The sequence below is a fragment of the Chiloscyllium plagiosum genome, unplaced genomic scaffold (genome assembly GCF_037043375.1).
Source record: "Chiloscyllium plagiosum isolate Xiang-an unplaced genomic scaffold, Cpla_swu_hap1 HiC_scaffold_7, whole genome shotgun sequence".
Classification (NCBI taxonomy): Eukaryota; Metazoa; Chordata; class Chondrichthyes; order Orectolobiformes; family Hemiscylliidae; genus Chiloscyllium; species Chiloscyllium plagiosum.
Window position 1 is genome coordinate 45,256,528 of NW_028270145.1, and position 16,500 is coordinate 45,273,027.

A 16,500-nucleotide genomic window follows, 5' to 3' on the forward strand; every position below is an offset into this window, starting at 1 on the left:
GATGTTTGCAGAGCTATATTAGTATGGATAAAGGACTAGCTAACTTAACAGGAAACAGAATCAGAATAAATGAGTCATTTTCAAGTTGGCAAACTATAACTAGAGGCATGTCATAAGGATCAGTGGCCTCAACTATTTATGATCTCTGCTAGTGATTTGGATGGATACATCATCTGCATTGCAGCCAAATTCACTAATGATGAAAAGATAGGTGGGAAAGCAGGTTGCAAGGAATATACAAAAACAGTTATCCAGAGATTATTGGTAGTGTAAATGAGTGGGCAAAAAAATTGGCAGATGGAACTTATTTGCAAAAATGTGACATTGTCCACTTTGGCAGGAAGAATAGACAAAATTAATATTATGTAAAAGCTTTGAAACTGTAGGAAGATGCAGAACAGAGGGATCTATGTATCCATGTACATTAACCATAAAAAGTCAACATACAGGGGCAGCAAGTAGTCAGGAAGGCAAATCGTTGGCTATCCTCACAAGTCACATGGTGTATAAAAGCAGGGATATCTTCCTACAAATGCCCAGGATCTTGCAGATACCACACCTAGAATACTATATACAGTTCTGGTTACCTTATCTTAAGAAGGATATTTTTCCATTGGAAGTAGTTCCAAGAAAGTTGACAGGTCTAATTTCTTGGATGAATGGATTGTCTTATGAGGAAAGGTTGGGCCTCGTAAGGTTGGACCTCAACTCACTGAGTTTAGATGCATGAAAGGTGATTTTGTAAAAACATAACACCTTCTGGGGTGTCTTGACAATGTACTTGCTGGGAGAGTGTTTCCTCTCCTGACAGATTCAAGAATTTGAGGGCACAGTTTACAAGCAAGGGGTTTCCCATTTAAGATGGAGATGAGGAGGAGTTTCTTCTCTTAAAGAGTCATTAGTCCTTGAAATGGTTTTCGACAGGAAACATTGGAGACTGGATCTTTGAAGATAGCATGAAACATTACAGGGAGAAGGCAGGAAAGATAGAGTTAAAACCTCAATCAGATCAACCATGACCTTATTCAATGGTAGAGTGGATCTAATGGGATATTTAGTCTATTCCTGTTGCAATTTCTTATATTCTTATGATTGCTTCTGGTTACTTAATCTCTGCTACCTTCCACACAATCACAGATCTTCCTTTTTGTCCTATCTGCTCTTCCACCTATCCCCACCCCTCTCTGACCCCACCATAAAGCAGAAACAGAAATTACTACAGAAACTCAGCAGGTCTGGCAGCATTTATGTCCAGTGACCTTCTCTTTAGCTTTATCCATTGAAAGGTGACATATTTAAACTAATATTAACTCTGTTTCTCTCTCCACAGACACTGCCTGACCTGCCAAATATTTACTGCATTTTCCATTTTTCAGATTTTCAGCATCTTCAATACTATGCTTTTATTTGAATGAATGTGAAAATTAGAGGATTAATTTGCACGTTACTTCATTGAGTTGGAGGTGAACGTTATGAAACGTAACAAATTTTTGGTGAACTATGAGCACTGATCCACTGGCAGCCATCCCACTAATGAGGGAAAGAGGGAGTGGGAGATTATGAAATCTACCCCATTGACCTTTCTTTCTTCATTATTTCTTGATAAGTTGTTCAAGATGCCAATTTCCTACACTCTGCATAACTGTTTGTGAACAGATAAGATTTGCTGTGCCGATACAGGATTTGGAAGAAAGAATGGCAGAAACCTTTAAACAGCATCTTATGTTATATTCCAAAACTTTGCAAAGCAGGAGGTGCTGTACAATCTTTTCCTAGTCAGTGGAGTAGGCCACATTGTATTTGACATTGATGGTGTTAAAGTAGCGTTATGACTTAATAAGGAAAAAGCAAGCTAGTTATATTGGATATGAAACTCGGGCATAAGCCCTTCTTCAGGAGTCCTCATAAGCCCTTCCTGAAGAAGGGCTTATGCCCAAAATGTCGATTCTCCTGTTCCCTGGATGCTGCCTGACCTGCTGCGCTTTTCCAGCAACACATTTTCAGCTCTGATCTCCAGCATCTGCAGACCTCACTTTCTCCAGTTATATTGGATAGTCTAAAAGGGATAGACATTGAATTAATTTCGAATACTCCTACCTTTCCCATGATATAAAATATGTAATCAAATGAAAAAAAACGAATAATTTTTAGGTCATCTTTATTGAGAATTAAATGCTGAAATGTACCTCTTCTACACAAATTAATCAAACATGAAATATGAAGCTATACCTCCACCAGACAAATATATTTTTGTATTAAGATACTTTGTCATAATTTTGAACATTATATTTGTTTTGAAAACACTTTATTAAATTCCTTGTTGGTAACAAATTCTAAAATCATCGGTGTGAAAAATCTTGCTTCAAAAGGTACAATTACTGTGAACTTCATTAAAAAGTCCTGTTAGTTTCTCAGAAAAACTCAAAGATTTAATGAAACACTGTATCATTATTGATCTGTATGATTGAATCATAGTTCTGTATGCCATTCACTAGTGTGAATCAGTGGGATTTCCATTTTGTTACATAATGAGATAATTAAGTACGAAAGTTTACCTGAATCAGTATGCATACAGACTTGTTTCTAGTTTCCTACCAGTATTTCTTGTCCTGCTCCACGTACAGTCAAAAGCTCAATTTTTAAGACATATGCATTAGCCTATACTGTGATATGATGTTACTCTTGGAGTGACTTAGTGCAGCTGAGGCAGCTCTTGAGAAACAAGATTGTAAGAGATAAAAGAAAATTATTGCGGATTGTAAGAGATCTGGATGAATTCTAGATACCAATGGTATGATTCATTGACTGGTAGTAAGTGCCTCAGTAAGCTAACTTACATAAGCAGAGCTCACTTGTACAAGATCATTGTACAGTTAAACCAGAGAGATTGTGTCTACCATGATTAATTGATTAGTAACTATTGCTTCTAGTCTTGTTGTAGATAGTCAGTTATAAACAGTTAATATCTGAAAATAAATGTTAGTAATTACTCATTATGATTGGTTTCATACTCAAGCTTGACAACATTAACTAGAACTACGAACTAGACAGACATGATTAGTCAGATTTAAGTGCCAAGACTTTAAATATATTGATTTGAGATGATGCCAGAACATTATCAATATATGTAAAGACGTTCTGTTCCTAAGATAATAAAAATAACATCATGGTTTTAAAGCTTGGCAGGAGATACCTGCTGACAACAAAAGCAAAAAATTGCTTTCAAATAATTCTGGCAATATACTTTAAAAGTATCGCTAAACATTCCTAATAAACCCTTGAGGAATTGAAAATTATTCCATAGGCATTGAGATTCATTCACTTATAATTGAAATGAAAATCACTGGTTCAAGGCATCGGCAAAGTGGGGATGCCCTGAATGCAATTCCAAACCCCTTTCGTCCTCAGCTTTCACCTTAAAGTGGAATATTTCAATCACTTCATGTGCCATTGTTACCATGTTTTTAGTCTCAATCTTCCTTTATGAACTGATCTTCAAAATATATTTCCAAACAGAGCTTTTATTGAATTTATTGCAGGTAATTGGAAATACAACAAAAAGTTTTGGTCAATTTTTGTATTATGTCTTAAAACAAATGGGGCAATTTTAGTCTGCAATAATCACCTTTTCATTGTCAACTGCTTGACCAGTTTACTTCCCAAACAGTGGAGATGAAGATTATTTCCCCAGTTTAAACCTATTTGTAATAATTTCTGCAGTGTTACACATTCATCAGTGAAATTTAATTTGAATCAACTTATTTTTAAAAAGATGGTCAGCTGATCTATGACATCTTAAAGAGCATATTAGAGATGTGAGTAATACTCTTCACAGATAAGTCTTTTGTTTTGCTTTTGACACTGCAACCTGCATAATTCAGGATATTAATTACTTTTAAAGTTTTTATTATAGGAACTGTGGCTGGTGGGGCACTTGGTAAATTTGTCTTCAGGATTGTTAAGTATTAATAATTGCTTCACTTTGATATCCAATAGTCTTCCTGAAATGTAACTTTTATTTTTAAAACTTTGCACAACTAAGAAAAATGAAAAATGTTTGTATAATCAAAGAGGTGAATTCAAACCTTCAGTTAGGAACAGGTTGTTCAAAGCATTTGACGATGAAGCACAATTGCAAAATGAGAGACCCCTGTATTCTGATGGCTTAATAGCTACAATGAGAAATGGTCTCAGCTCTCTAATGACATGGCCTCTCATGGAATCATCGAGAAATCTGCATGGTGATTACATTTGGTGATGATGGGAGCAATAATTCTAGAACTGCCATTGACTTACCACCAATAGAGCTGTTGCCTGGGTGGTCCTCAGCATTTAGTAGCAGTTTGATGCCTGTTTGGTTGCTGATGTGTTCACAGCAGTTCAGCGGGCCCCAGTCTGTGTCTGCCAAGAAAGCAGGGGCTCCATTGCTGTGACAGCACTCAGTCATCATTGGGCTGAGCTCATCTAGACAGCTGGTGTCACTTTCAGAGTAATCCTGCTCCGGTTGCTCCTGTTTCTGAAGATGGTGCTCCACCAGCAACTGAAGTTCTGCTTCAACAAGAGCACTTCATTTAATAATTAGTTCATGCTATCCATAATGCAGTTATTTGTTTCATTTGTGTAATAAATTAATTTACAGTTGAAGGTCTCTGATAAAAGGTCATGATGAGCCAACCAAATTAAACGGTGTTCCTCTAAAATGTGCTGTCAATGCAATTTCTAATAATTTTAGAAGTCAAAAAACTTGCAATTTCTATATTATTGATCAGAAACTTTTTCCCACCCCCTTGGTTCTGTAAATGAGACAGTCTCCATATAAACGGGAATTTAATCTCTGAAGGCACCTAAAGAAATGAATTACTGATCATTTCAAAGGCCACATGGATGGCTATTTGTTCATATCTAGTTTAATATTTGGCAGTAAAGTAATTATACATTTAACATGCACAAGTATTGATTGTGCTCTGCTACTGAAAAATTAGCTAAGCAATGGGCTTTGAAAACAGCACTTACATGCTATACTGCATGATATAAATGCAATATTTTACTTCTGACTAAAACAATGAACTACTAACTCAAGACACTCACTGAAAATGTAGAAAAAACATTTGCTCTAATACAGACACTGAACATTCAGGATTAAGAAGCTCTATGCACAACATAGACAGGTTGACATTGTTCTGAGAACTATAATGCAGCCTCTCTCTGAACCTAATGTGCAGATCAATACCATTAGAGACATTGGCATTATGGCCAATTTATTCCAATTTCAAAGGCTTAGGCATATTCTGAATAAAAACTTAATATTATGTTGCTGTGCTGTATGCAACTCGTAAATAATTTCAGGTTAGAATGGAAATTATTGTAAGAATTATAAATAAGTTAGAATAGTAGCATTTTTGTAATGGATAGCAATGTATACAACCTTCTAAATATCAGTCAAATCCCGATTCCTATTCATAACACCAAACCAGAGTGAATTTGCCTCAAATACGGTCTCAAAATGGTATTATATCTAAATGCATTGATCTGCAAAGCACATCCTTCTTATTCAGACCAGCCAAAGTATTATCTTCCGATAAAGACCAGTGAATTAATTCAAGCACTGTTTAATTTCTTGGCTGCAAATAGCATCAGAGGTTTGTTACAAAATCTGGACTTTAATAGATACAGTGAAGAAAATACTCATCAGCTGAGCAAAATGTTAATATGCAAAATATTAATCATTCTCATTCATCTTCTGGAACACTCTGTCCAGTTCTTGTCGCCCAGATATAGGAAGGATATTATCAAGCTGGAGATGGTTCAGAAGAGATTTACCAGGATGTGGTTGGGTGAGGAAGGTTTGAGTTATAAAGAAAGGCTGGATAAGCTGGGATGTTTTTTCACTGGAACATAGGAGTTTGAGAGGTATATTTATAGAAATTTATGAAGTAATGAGAGGTACAGAGACAGTTAATGGTATTGTCTTTTCCCTAGGATGGGGGATTTCAAGACTTGGGGGAATATTTTTAAGGTGAGAAGAGAGAGGTTTATAAAAGACTTCAGGGGCAATTTTTTTCAATGGAGGGTGGTGGATGTGGGCACAATTACAATGATTAAAAGACATTTGGATATGTACTTGAATAGGAAAGGTTTGGAGGGATATGGGCCAGGAGCAGACATGTGGGATTAACTTAGTTTGAGATTATTTTTGGCATGATCTGGCTGGATCGAAGGGTCTGTTTCCATGTGGTATGACGCCATAACCAAGCTCATTGAATGTCTTGGATTGACTTGAGTTGGCAGGAATACATTCCTTAACTTGTCAACAACTAAAATCATTTGATAAATTTTAATTCACTATTTGTTTAAAGGGGTAGAAGATGCACCCCTCACCTCCTAAGTCAGCAGCCTCCTTAGCATGTGCCAGGAACAGGTGAGCATGTGAGGTCCACTCAAATTCAAATCATTTGCGGCACATTATCCCCATGAGGTAACAATCCATTGTGTTAGAATAAAGAAGGAACAATTAGCATTTAGAATGTCTACAATGCGGAAAGCTGACATTCAGGTCATTGAGTCAATAGCCCCCCAGCCTATTCCTGTAACCTAAACATTTTTGGACTGTGGGGGGAAACTGGAGCGCCCAGAGGAAACCCACACAGACACGGGGAGAACATGCAAAATTCACATAGTCATCCAAGGCTAGAATTGAACCCAGGTCCCCAGTACTGTGAGGCAGCAATGCTAACCACTGAGCCAACACGTCACCCAAATTGTATGTATGTTCCATTTTATTGGATCTATTAACTGACCTGAATACTATGAAGAAAATAACCTCATTGAATTTCAATTGTTGAATTGTTTATGAAGAGTTTAGCCCTCCTTGATGGTCACAAATTGACAGTTGAGCAGTCAAAGTTGTTGTCATTACTTACCTGCCTTGAAGCAAACAGGCAATCATCATTGCTAATTTTAACCTGTTAAACTGCACAACAACAACAGCATCAACCCAAAGCTGTTGAGGTGGTTTATCACATGTCTATTGTCACCTGGAGCCAGCACAATGTTAACATTAGACTGAAGCTACTAATTTCTAGTGTAGTCGTATTGAGGCAATAGACATTATTCGATAGCCAATTTTGCATACCATGTTTGTATATGGAGCCAAGCAATCTACTGTCAAAGTAGAATTGAACCCAGGTCCCCAGTACTGTGAGGCAGCAATGCTAACCACTGAAGCTGCCTCACAGTACTGGGGACCTGGGTTCAATGCTACTTTGACAGTAGATTGCTTGGCTCCATATACAAACATGGTATGCAAAATTGGCTATCGAATAATGTCTATTGCCTCAATACGACTACACTAGAAATTAGACTGAAAAACTTCTGTAAATTCCTGCAATGCCACCTAAATATTTTAATATTAATTCTGGAGTATCCACTTAACTCAAATATTGCTAAAATGAGACAAGAGGTTTAAGCTTGCCCAGCCAGGTTTGCTGTGTGATGCTTTTGGTGCATGCTAGAAGTTACCTACACAAATACACGGGACCCTGTTTTATGTAGGCAAAAGGAATTTGTACATACATTGCACCTTCTTCAAAACAAAACAGGCTATGTGGACGGCCAATCTCTGTTGCATTCCTCATGGTAACATTCTGACCGATGATCCACCATGCTTGCTCTGGGTATTAATATTGATAGGTAACTGTTTTGCTGCATCTCCATGTCAATGCTGGTCCAGCCAATCCCATGTTGTACAAAATCATATCCCTTTATTCTGTTTCTTGCATCCAAGTTCTGGTAGGTGCAAGTCAAAAAGCTTAGCAATGTTTGAGTTCTATACTACCAAGAAATTATTTGATTTAAGTAACATAAGCAATGGTACATTTTAAAGGTGTTTTCCTTTCCCTATTTTCCCGCTAATTTAGTTCTTCCCTTCTGAACAGCATTGACTCATTGATGAAATACCATACAGTAGGTAGCAGGCACTCAGTGAAACTGCCATTATTATGATTAAGCCCTGCCATTAAAATTCACTCCTTGAGAATCCTATAATTAAAATTCAACTCAAAGTTATTCAGTCTTTAAGAATCACAATGGAGCCTGATCAGACATCTGCTAATATCTATGCACATTCATGCCCACTGCATATCATAAAGTGTCAGGTAATACCAAATATGAACAGAAGACTTCTTAAGCCAGAATGAGTTAACTATCACTCTGACTTAAATCAGTTAACTCAGCAGGAATCAAATTTTCAAAGTGGAATCTTGCTGGCTTCTGTGTTTGATCGAGTCACTGCTTATTTGAACTCGACCCTCTAAAATGAATGAACCTCATTTGTTTTATCATGGATATTTAGAGAAAAAAACAAGTGTGAAAACCGATTACCTTCAAAATGAAACAATGCTGGTGAAAGTTTCAAGGAGAAGTGTTAACTATAATAATAAATTGGCATAATCATTAACCAAGATCCACCTCAAAACTAATCCCAATGCTTACATTGCACCAAAGGCTTATGGACATTAGGAATATCTTAGGTTTGTCTGCTGGTCTATGTTATGATTCCAGCCACACATGCTCGTTTCTTAGCCCTTGTCCTGCTCCTGATCCAAAGCAATGATGCATGAGCACACTTCCCACAGAAAGACAGTGAGCTTGGGTAGGCCAACTGAGGCAGAAAAGTAATGGGTGAATCTACAAATTGACTTATCTAGTCTCAATTTCCTCCTGCAAAGCGGACTATAATAAAATATCATTATATATTCTCTAAAACATTTTGGAGATGTGATTAAGTCCTACTAAATCAACATCAGCCTGTCAGTGATGCAAGACAAAGTGTGGAGTCTTAATGAAACAGGAATGCAGTTAGGAGAAAAGCTAGGGATAAAGTCTATTTTTAAAAAATCTGGGCCCTTTATGATCATCATCAATGGGTTATTCTTTCATATTTTGAAGGTTGAAAGAATTGTTAAAGCCAATGGTTGAAGCATGAGAGAGCAGTCCATAAAATGCTTAAACACAAGAGTATCAGTGATGTAAACTCTGAAGGGTAGCTGATAGCATGGTTATTTATAGAATATACTCTTGGCTTCATAAATTCTGCCACCACAAAAAGATCTGAGATTGCTATAGTGTTAGCTATGTAAAGTAACACACTATGAGGAATGACCACATTCTTAATAATATTATCTTACTAACTAGACCATTTACACCATTCCGCTCCCAGAAGTGGAACAACACCACCATCAAAAAACAAGTAATATTAATGGCAATTCAAATGATCTTGAATGATATGTCGGAGTTCAGTGGTATGTATATAATTAAAGATCGTAAGTAGTTGCTAATGGACAAAATGTAGTTAAAAGACAAGCCAGGGAACTAGAGATCGGTGGTGGGCAAGTTGTTGGAGGGAATCCTGAGGGACAGGATGTACATGTATTTGGAAAGGCAAGGACTGATTCGGGATAGTCAACATGGCTTTGTGCATGGGAACTCATGTCTCACAAACTTGATTGAGTTTTTTGAAGAAGTAACAAAAATGTTTGATGAGGGCAGAGCAGTAGTTGTGATCTATATGGACTTCAGTAAGGCGTTCGACAAGGTTCCCCATGAGAGACTGGTTAGCAAAGTTAGATCTCTCGGAATATAGGGAGAACTAGCCATTTGGATACAGAACTGGCTCAAAGGTAGAAGACAGAGGGTGGTGGTGGAGGGTTGTTTTTCAGACTGGAGGCCTGTAACCAGTGGCGTGCCACAAGGATCGGTGCTGGGTCCTCTACTTTTTGTCATTTACATAAATAATTTGGATGCGAGCATAAGAGGTACAGTTAGTAAGTTTGCAGATTACACCAAAATTGGAGGTGTAGTGGATAGCGAAGAGGGTTACCTCAGATTACAACAGGATCTGGACCAGATGGGCCAATGGGCTGAGAAGTGGCAGATGGAGATTAATTCAGATAAATGCGAGGTGCTGCATTTTGGGAAAGCGAATCTTAGCAGCACTTATGCACTAAATGGTAAGGTCCTAGGGAATGTTGCTGAACAAAGAGACCTTGGAGTGCAGGTTCATAGCTCCTTGAAAGTGGAGTCGCAGGTAGATAGGATAGTGAAGGCGGCATTTGGTATGCTTTCCTTTATTGGTCAGAGTATTGAGTACAGGAATTGGGAGGTCATGTTGCGACTCTACAGGACATTGGTTAGGCCACTGTTGGAATATTGCATGCAATTCTGGTCTCCTTCCTATCGGAAAGATGTTGTGAAACTTGAAAGGGTTCAGAAAAGATTTACAAGGATGTTGCCAGGGTTGGTGAATCTGAGCTACAGGGAGAGGCTGAACAGGCTGGGACTGTTTTCCCTGGAGCGTTGGAGGCTAAGGGGTGACCTTATAGAGGTTTACAAAATTATGATGGACATGGATAGGATAAATAGACAAAGTCTTTTCCTTGGGGTTGCGGAGTCCAAAACTAGAGGGCATAGGTTTAGGGTGAGAGGGGAAAGATATAAAAGAGACCTAAGGGGCAACTTTTTCACGCAGAGGGTGGTACGTGTATGGAATGAGCTGCCAGAGGATGTGGTGGAGGCTGGTTCAATTGTAACATTTCAGAGGCATTTGGATGGGTATATGAATAGGAGGGTTTGGAGGGATATGGGCCGGGTGCTGGCAAGTGGGACTAGATTGGGTTGGGATATCTGGTCGGCATGGACGAGTTGGACCGAAGGGTCTGTTTCCATGCTGTACATCTCTATGACTCTATGACTCTATTCCCAGTATGCAAATTTTTTTGCTTTCCTTCTAAGGCATTAGTTATCTGAGGAGGAAATGCAAGACATAAAGGGTTAAAATTTTGGGAACATTAAAATCAAAATTAGATACTTATATTTGTAATTTAGCAACATTGTGAATTGCAGAATAATTCCGACTTCAAGTATTTCAAATAACCAATAAATGAAATAATTTATTGTCAATCATTGTTTATGTAGTGAGACCATACCTAAATTAAAAATAATTCAGGACATTCAAAGTAAATGATCTTTTAATGATTTAGTCACCAGTTTAACAGTAAAGAATCAGTAAAGAAGATTCCTTGGTTACAATATCACTTTTAGATAACAATAAGTTTATGTCTATGGTTTGACATTTGGTCATAACTATGTTCTGGTGGCATGTGAAAGTTAGTGCTAAAATAGATAAAGGAATTTTGAAAATCCAAACTCTATTGAGTCCCTATTGGCTGCCTCCTTGCCTTATTGCATATTTATAATAGAGAAGAATTGAGGATTAAAAGAGAGCTGTTAAATAAATTGTGTACAAAGCAAAAAGGCAATGCAGAATGTATAAGGTGACATTATATATGGAGAGTATAAGACCATGAAACATAGGAGCAGAAATTAAGCCATTCAGCCCATCAAGTCTGCTCCGCCATTCAATCATGGCTGATAAATTTCTCAACCCCATTCTCCTGCTTTGTCCCCATAATCCTTGATCCCCTTGATACTCAAGATCTTATTTATCTCAGTCTTAAATATCCTCTATAGCCTTCTATTGCAATAAATTCCATTCACGTTGTACTCCATCTGCCACTTCTATGCCCATTCACCTAACCCGTCCAAATTCTTCTGCAGTCTTCTTGCCTCCTCAATGCTATCTATCCCTTTACCTATCTTTGTATCAACTGCAAACTTAGTCAGAATGCCCTCAGTTCCTTCAACTAGATCGTTAATGTATAAAGTGAAAAGTTGTGGTCCCAAAATTGAGCCTTGTGGAGTACTATTTGTCACCAGCTGCCACCCTGAGAAGGACCCTTTTATCTTTACTCTCTGCTTTCTGCCAGATAGCCAAGCTTCTATCCATGCTAGCACCTTGCTTCTATCACCATGGGCCCTTATCTTACTCAGTAGTTTCCTGTGCCACACCTTGTCAAAGGCCTTCTTGAACTCCAGGTAGATAACATCCATTGGATCTCCTTGGTCTAACCAGCAAAGCCAGCATAAAGTTTTGGCAGTGAAAAGAACATTGCATGGTCATACTTATGGTAGGATACATGAGACTTGATTGGTGCACTTGGGCACTACACCAATGATTTGCTTCATTTTTTTCTGACCACCATAGATGTTTAGGGCAGAGAGAAGGTCAATTCTCCCTTATGTCTATGGTTACATTTGGTCATAACAAACCAAATTCTACTCTCTTTCATCTTAGCCTTGGCTTCCTCTTCTTTCTCAGGCCACTTTTGTCTTAATGGTGCTGTAGTCTTTGTTACAATCATTCCTGATGGCAAAGCAATCCATGCTCCAAAGCCTTCAACACAAAAGTACTTTTCTGAACTTCCCTTTTTTCACTCTTATAGTAAATTTTAAAATGAAGATCACTTGTCACAAACTCCCTAAACACAAAATAAAATGTCTTTCTCTTCTGTATCCTTCATAAGTGATGCTTCCTTTTTAACCTATTCTGCCATAGTAGAAATATTCAGGGAAAATTTGGGTGGAATCTTCCCACACCTTGAACAATGTGGGCATGTCATTTGGGATAATGTGGAGAGACTGGAAAAATTAGATTCTCAATGTCAAGAAAAACAAGGTCCGATATTACATCCAAGGTTTTACCAGTGAGATGATAATTTTGTTTGAGAGCAGTGAGTGGTCCCTTTAAATGATTAACACTTTGCCTCACTGCTTCTCAGTTATATGTAGTTTGCCATTTCCCTGGGCAGTGGAGAAAAGCCAGACTGTGATGAGTACCAACCTGAAAGTCTGAGCAGGTACCAGGCAGCTCCAGCTTGGTCCTCTGGGCTGCCATCTTGGCTAGCAGTCCCTAACATCTCAGAGCGTGCTCAACGGGCAGCAAACATCTCATCTTTCGTCCACAGAGATTGGCATAGGATATGCAGCAGCCTCACCACATCATCATGACATATCTCTGACTCATAGAATCATTAAGTCATTCAGCACGAAAACAGACCCTTCAGTCCAACTCATCCAGACTCACTTAGAATATAGTTATCCACTTCCAATACTGCACTTTGGAGTCTATCGACACTCTTCATTGTTATGCAGCTTCTAAGCCATTTTGCACACAGGGACAGGCATTCATGTCATGTCCCAGAACAGAGTCTGTCTCAGATCCTTTTGCCTCTTAACTTACTCTCTTAATGCCCACTCACTTTGCACTTATTCAAATGCTCCTTGCATCTCTGTCTTGCCTTTTCGCATATTGCTGCCTCATTCAGAATTTACAAGCTCAGTACTTCTGCCTTGCCTTTAAGCACAAACACAAAGCCAGGCAACCTGTCATGCTTGCCAGCAATAATCAATCAAGGGCAGACACATTGCTGTATCACACCGTGCTATGTCAATGTCATGCTTTCAGCATGTGTCATTTGGTAAACACAATAAACGTGTTTCATCCAAATGGCTACATTTCAAATTGTAAGGAGAGTATTCCTCATCCAATCTACGAACACTGTCAGGAGATCCTGCTGCAGTCATTCAAGGGCATCATCTGTAAAAATTCCAGTGGCTTGTTATGGACCAGGCCAGACCCCTTCAAAATATTTCAAGAATGTAGCCTAGAGTTTTATTTTATAGGCAGATAATGAAGTGGATACTCCAGGTGTGCTGCAGCTGGTCAAACTACTCAGCTTTCAGCAAAATATAATTTATTTGAACACTGCAGTTGATACACGAACAAAAGAAAATGGAATTTAAAATAATTTAACCATTGGAAAACTTAACCAACCTGATACAGCAACTTAACTGAGGAGCTGTTCCAATCCAGTGACATCCCACAAACACATCCTTTGGCAAAAGGTAAATGGAAACACAGATTCTTACAGGCAGAAGGTAACAACTTTCAAAGAGATTTCAGAGAGAAAGTTAGTCAAGAACCAATTGCTGAAGCTTGGAACCTTTCTGGACTCCAGCATCTTGTGACTTGCACAACTAAAACAAACTAGAAAGAACCTGAACTGGGAGAACTGGCCACTCCCTGCCATTGTTAAATGAGGCTCTTTCTAGATCCCTTGGCACCTCTGCCTTTATGACTTCTCTTAAAAAAACCTCAAGGACAAAATAACCTTGTTAAAGTGACCTCATCATCATAGCTTCAACATGATCAGTTGGCCACTGAGAACAGTCAGGTCAAGGGGTTTCAAATCATCACAAACCAGGAAGAGGGCTACAGTTAGTCCTGCTGGACCAATGCAATCAGTTTCAGGAGTTGCAGTATGTTGGGGGTGGAGCTTCAACGAGATCAGTTGGGGGTTTGGTCACTCATCATTCAAAGCTGTTGTTCCAAATTGGTACATGGAAGTACACTGGTCAGTCCTGAGGGGTCTGTTCATTGAAAGTCAAGAAGGTTTATCATGGGTCACTGATGTGCTGGACAAGTTGGGTAAGTCAATTGTGGGATTGGCGGCAGCATACTGAGATGCAAAGGTGGCAATAATTACGATAGGGGCAACTCAGCATTTAAGTGTGGGACATCATTATGCATTGGAGAACATGGGTTGCTGCAGGATGTGGTCATTGATGTTTAATACAGTACCTGCTACAACAGGGGATAGAGTATTACGATACCTGGAACAACTAAGTAGGATACCCATGGCTCAGGGGGTAAGGGGGGGAGGTGATGACTTAAATGAAAGCGTGTTGGAACATGGTAAAACTCAGAACTGATGGAGTCAACAGGTAGTGCAAGGAAGAAAATAATATGAAAGTTTGGGGTTCATCAGATGAGCCAATGACTCACTCTGTGAAGTATAACCTAATTGCATCTTCATCCAAATATCAAATGGTAATGGAATTGAAAAATGGCTGCCACCACATCTGGAATGGTTAGTGTAGATGGGGGCTTCTGTCTGAAGACACAGGCTCTATGTGTGAGTGATGTAAAGACCTTCAAGGGATAATTGCTTTAATCAAGCAATTGTACTGTACCGATTTAAAATATCTGTAATCATAGCATCTGCATGTGAAACACATGCAGTAACAAACATTGTGCCATAGAAATCCAGTGTAGTTACCCACCACACTAAACATCATACTGAACATCCCTGCCCCAGATGTCTGACATTACTTTAATTTTGCTGACTCCATTCCTCTACTCTCCTGCTGTGGAGGCCCTGGTGGTGGCCATTGGCAATAAACCCCTCCCATAGGCTGCTCTCTGATGCTCTTCTGCAAATTCCCATATACACCTTGGGTTTTCCCCCTCACTGTCCATGTTCCCACTACTACACATGCCACACTTCAGCATTCCGGCCTTGACTCCACCTTTCTGTTTGTGCAGTGATTACTTGCTGCCCCTACAGAACCCCACCCCTCGGCCAACAATGCACAGATCCATGGACTATATTTACCTCAGATCTCTGACTGATCTCAACGAGCAGTCTCTAGACCCGAGTGATTAGATCCTAATAACTGTCTTTGCAACTCCTTGATGATGATACACAATGGAAAGCCGATGTTGCTATTGCAAGACTGATCATTGCATACTCACTGTCATTGGTCAGATCACCAGACAGTGAGCATCCTAATCAGACGACTGTCTGTAGCCAAACCCCGGGACTGAGTATGAACTTTGCCCATGACTAATGTTACTGGGACCTCTGACTAGCTGTGGACCCCACGGACTGGTCTGAGGACAAGCTCCCATTCTTTTTCCATTATGGCCATTTGGTTAAGTAAAGATGCAGCGCAGTTATTGTGCAGACAGCTGGAACATGCTTTTAAGATAGATGATTTGGTGTGCCGTATCTCAATATGCTCCCCAAACTCCCAACACCCCTAGTCCCACTCCCAAACTGATCCCTAGTAACAAATATGACAAACTGTGTATCAGTGCAAAGGAGCACCTCAATGCAGCAAAAGTGATAACTTTTGCTCTGTCTGATGTGCCACTGCACTAATGGACATGGCATGGATGCTGTGAGCATATAAACTAAGTGAGCAAGCTTAAGAAAACAAGCAAACAGCCGTGAGATATGGATTGGCTCGATCCATGAGCTGGGCGCCTGTCTCTGCATGAAAAGTGACGTTGCAGCAGCCTTTTAATGCTGGCTGCCAGTGCGCCCAGCAATGCATGTCTGTGCACTCTAGATCAAAGAGGTACCATGATGGTCACAAGAGTTTGTCAAATGTTGGACGTCAACATCCCCTGATGAGTGATGTATGCGACTGGTGCCTGTGGATTCTTGTTTGGTGCTGAGCAACAGGCACTCCTCTGAATTCTATGTCTGGATTGCTGATCATATTTGGCATGTCTGAGGCAAGTTGCGGTTGCAAAGAGCTGTTTGTCAACCTATAGCCCACCTTAATTGGCAACCCACTGCTGTCTAATGAGAACTTCACCTTGTTGCTTGGCACAAGCATAAAAGATGCAATGAGTTACTCTGAACGTTGAGATGGGCCTCACTAGATGTTTCATTTGATTCTGCCATTACTCTCACCATAGCCCACATCAATCAGACCTCTATAAGATTTGGCCCTGTGATTTTTATTGATATTTTT

At 39.3% G+C, this 16,500-nt stretch overlaps 1 protein-coding gene across 1 annotated transcript in view; it reads right to left on the reverse strand.

Moving 5' to 3' along the window:
- The window catches only part of ppp1r1c (protein phosphatase 1, regulatory (inhibitor) subunit 1C), a 127,651-nt gene that overhangs the window by 39,464 nt on the left and 71,687 nt on the right, over nucleotides 1-16,500 (reverse strand). The window contains exon 5 of the mRNA XM_043693463.2: nucleotides 4,297-4,548. Coding sequence (XP_043549398.1) covers nucleotides 4,297-4,548 — 252 coding nt within the window. The remainder of the gene's footprint in view (nucleotides 1-4,296; nucleotides 4,549-16,500) is intronic.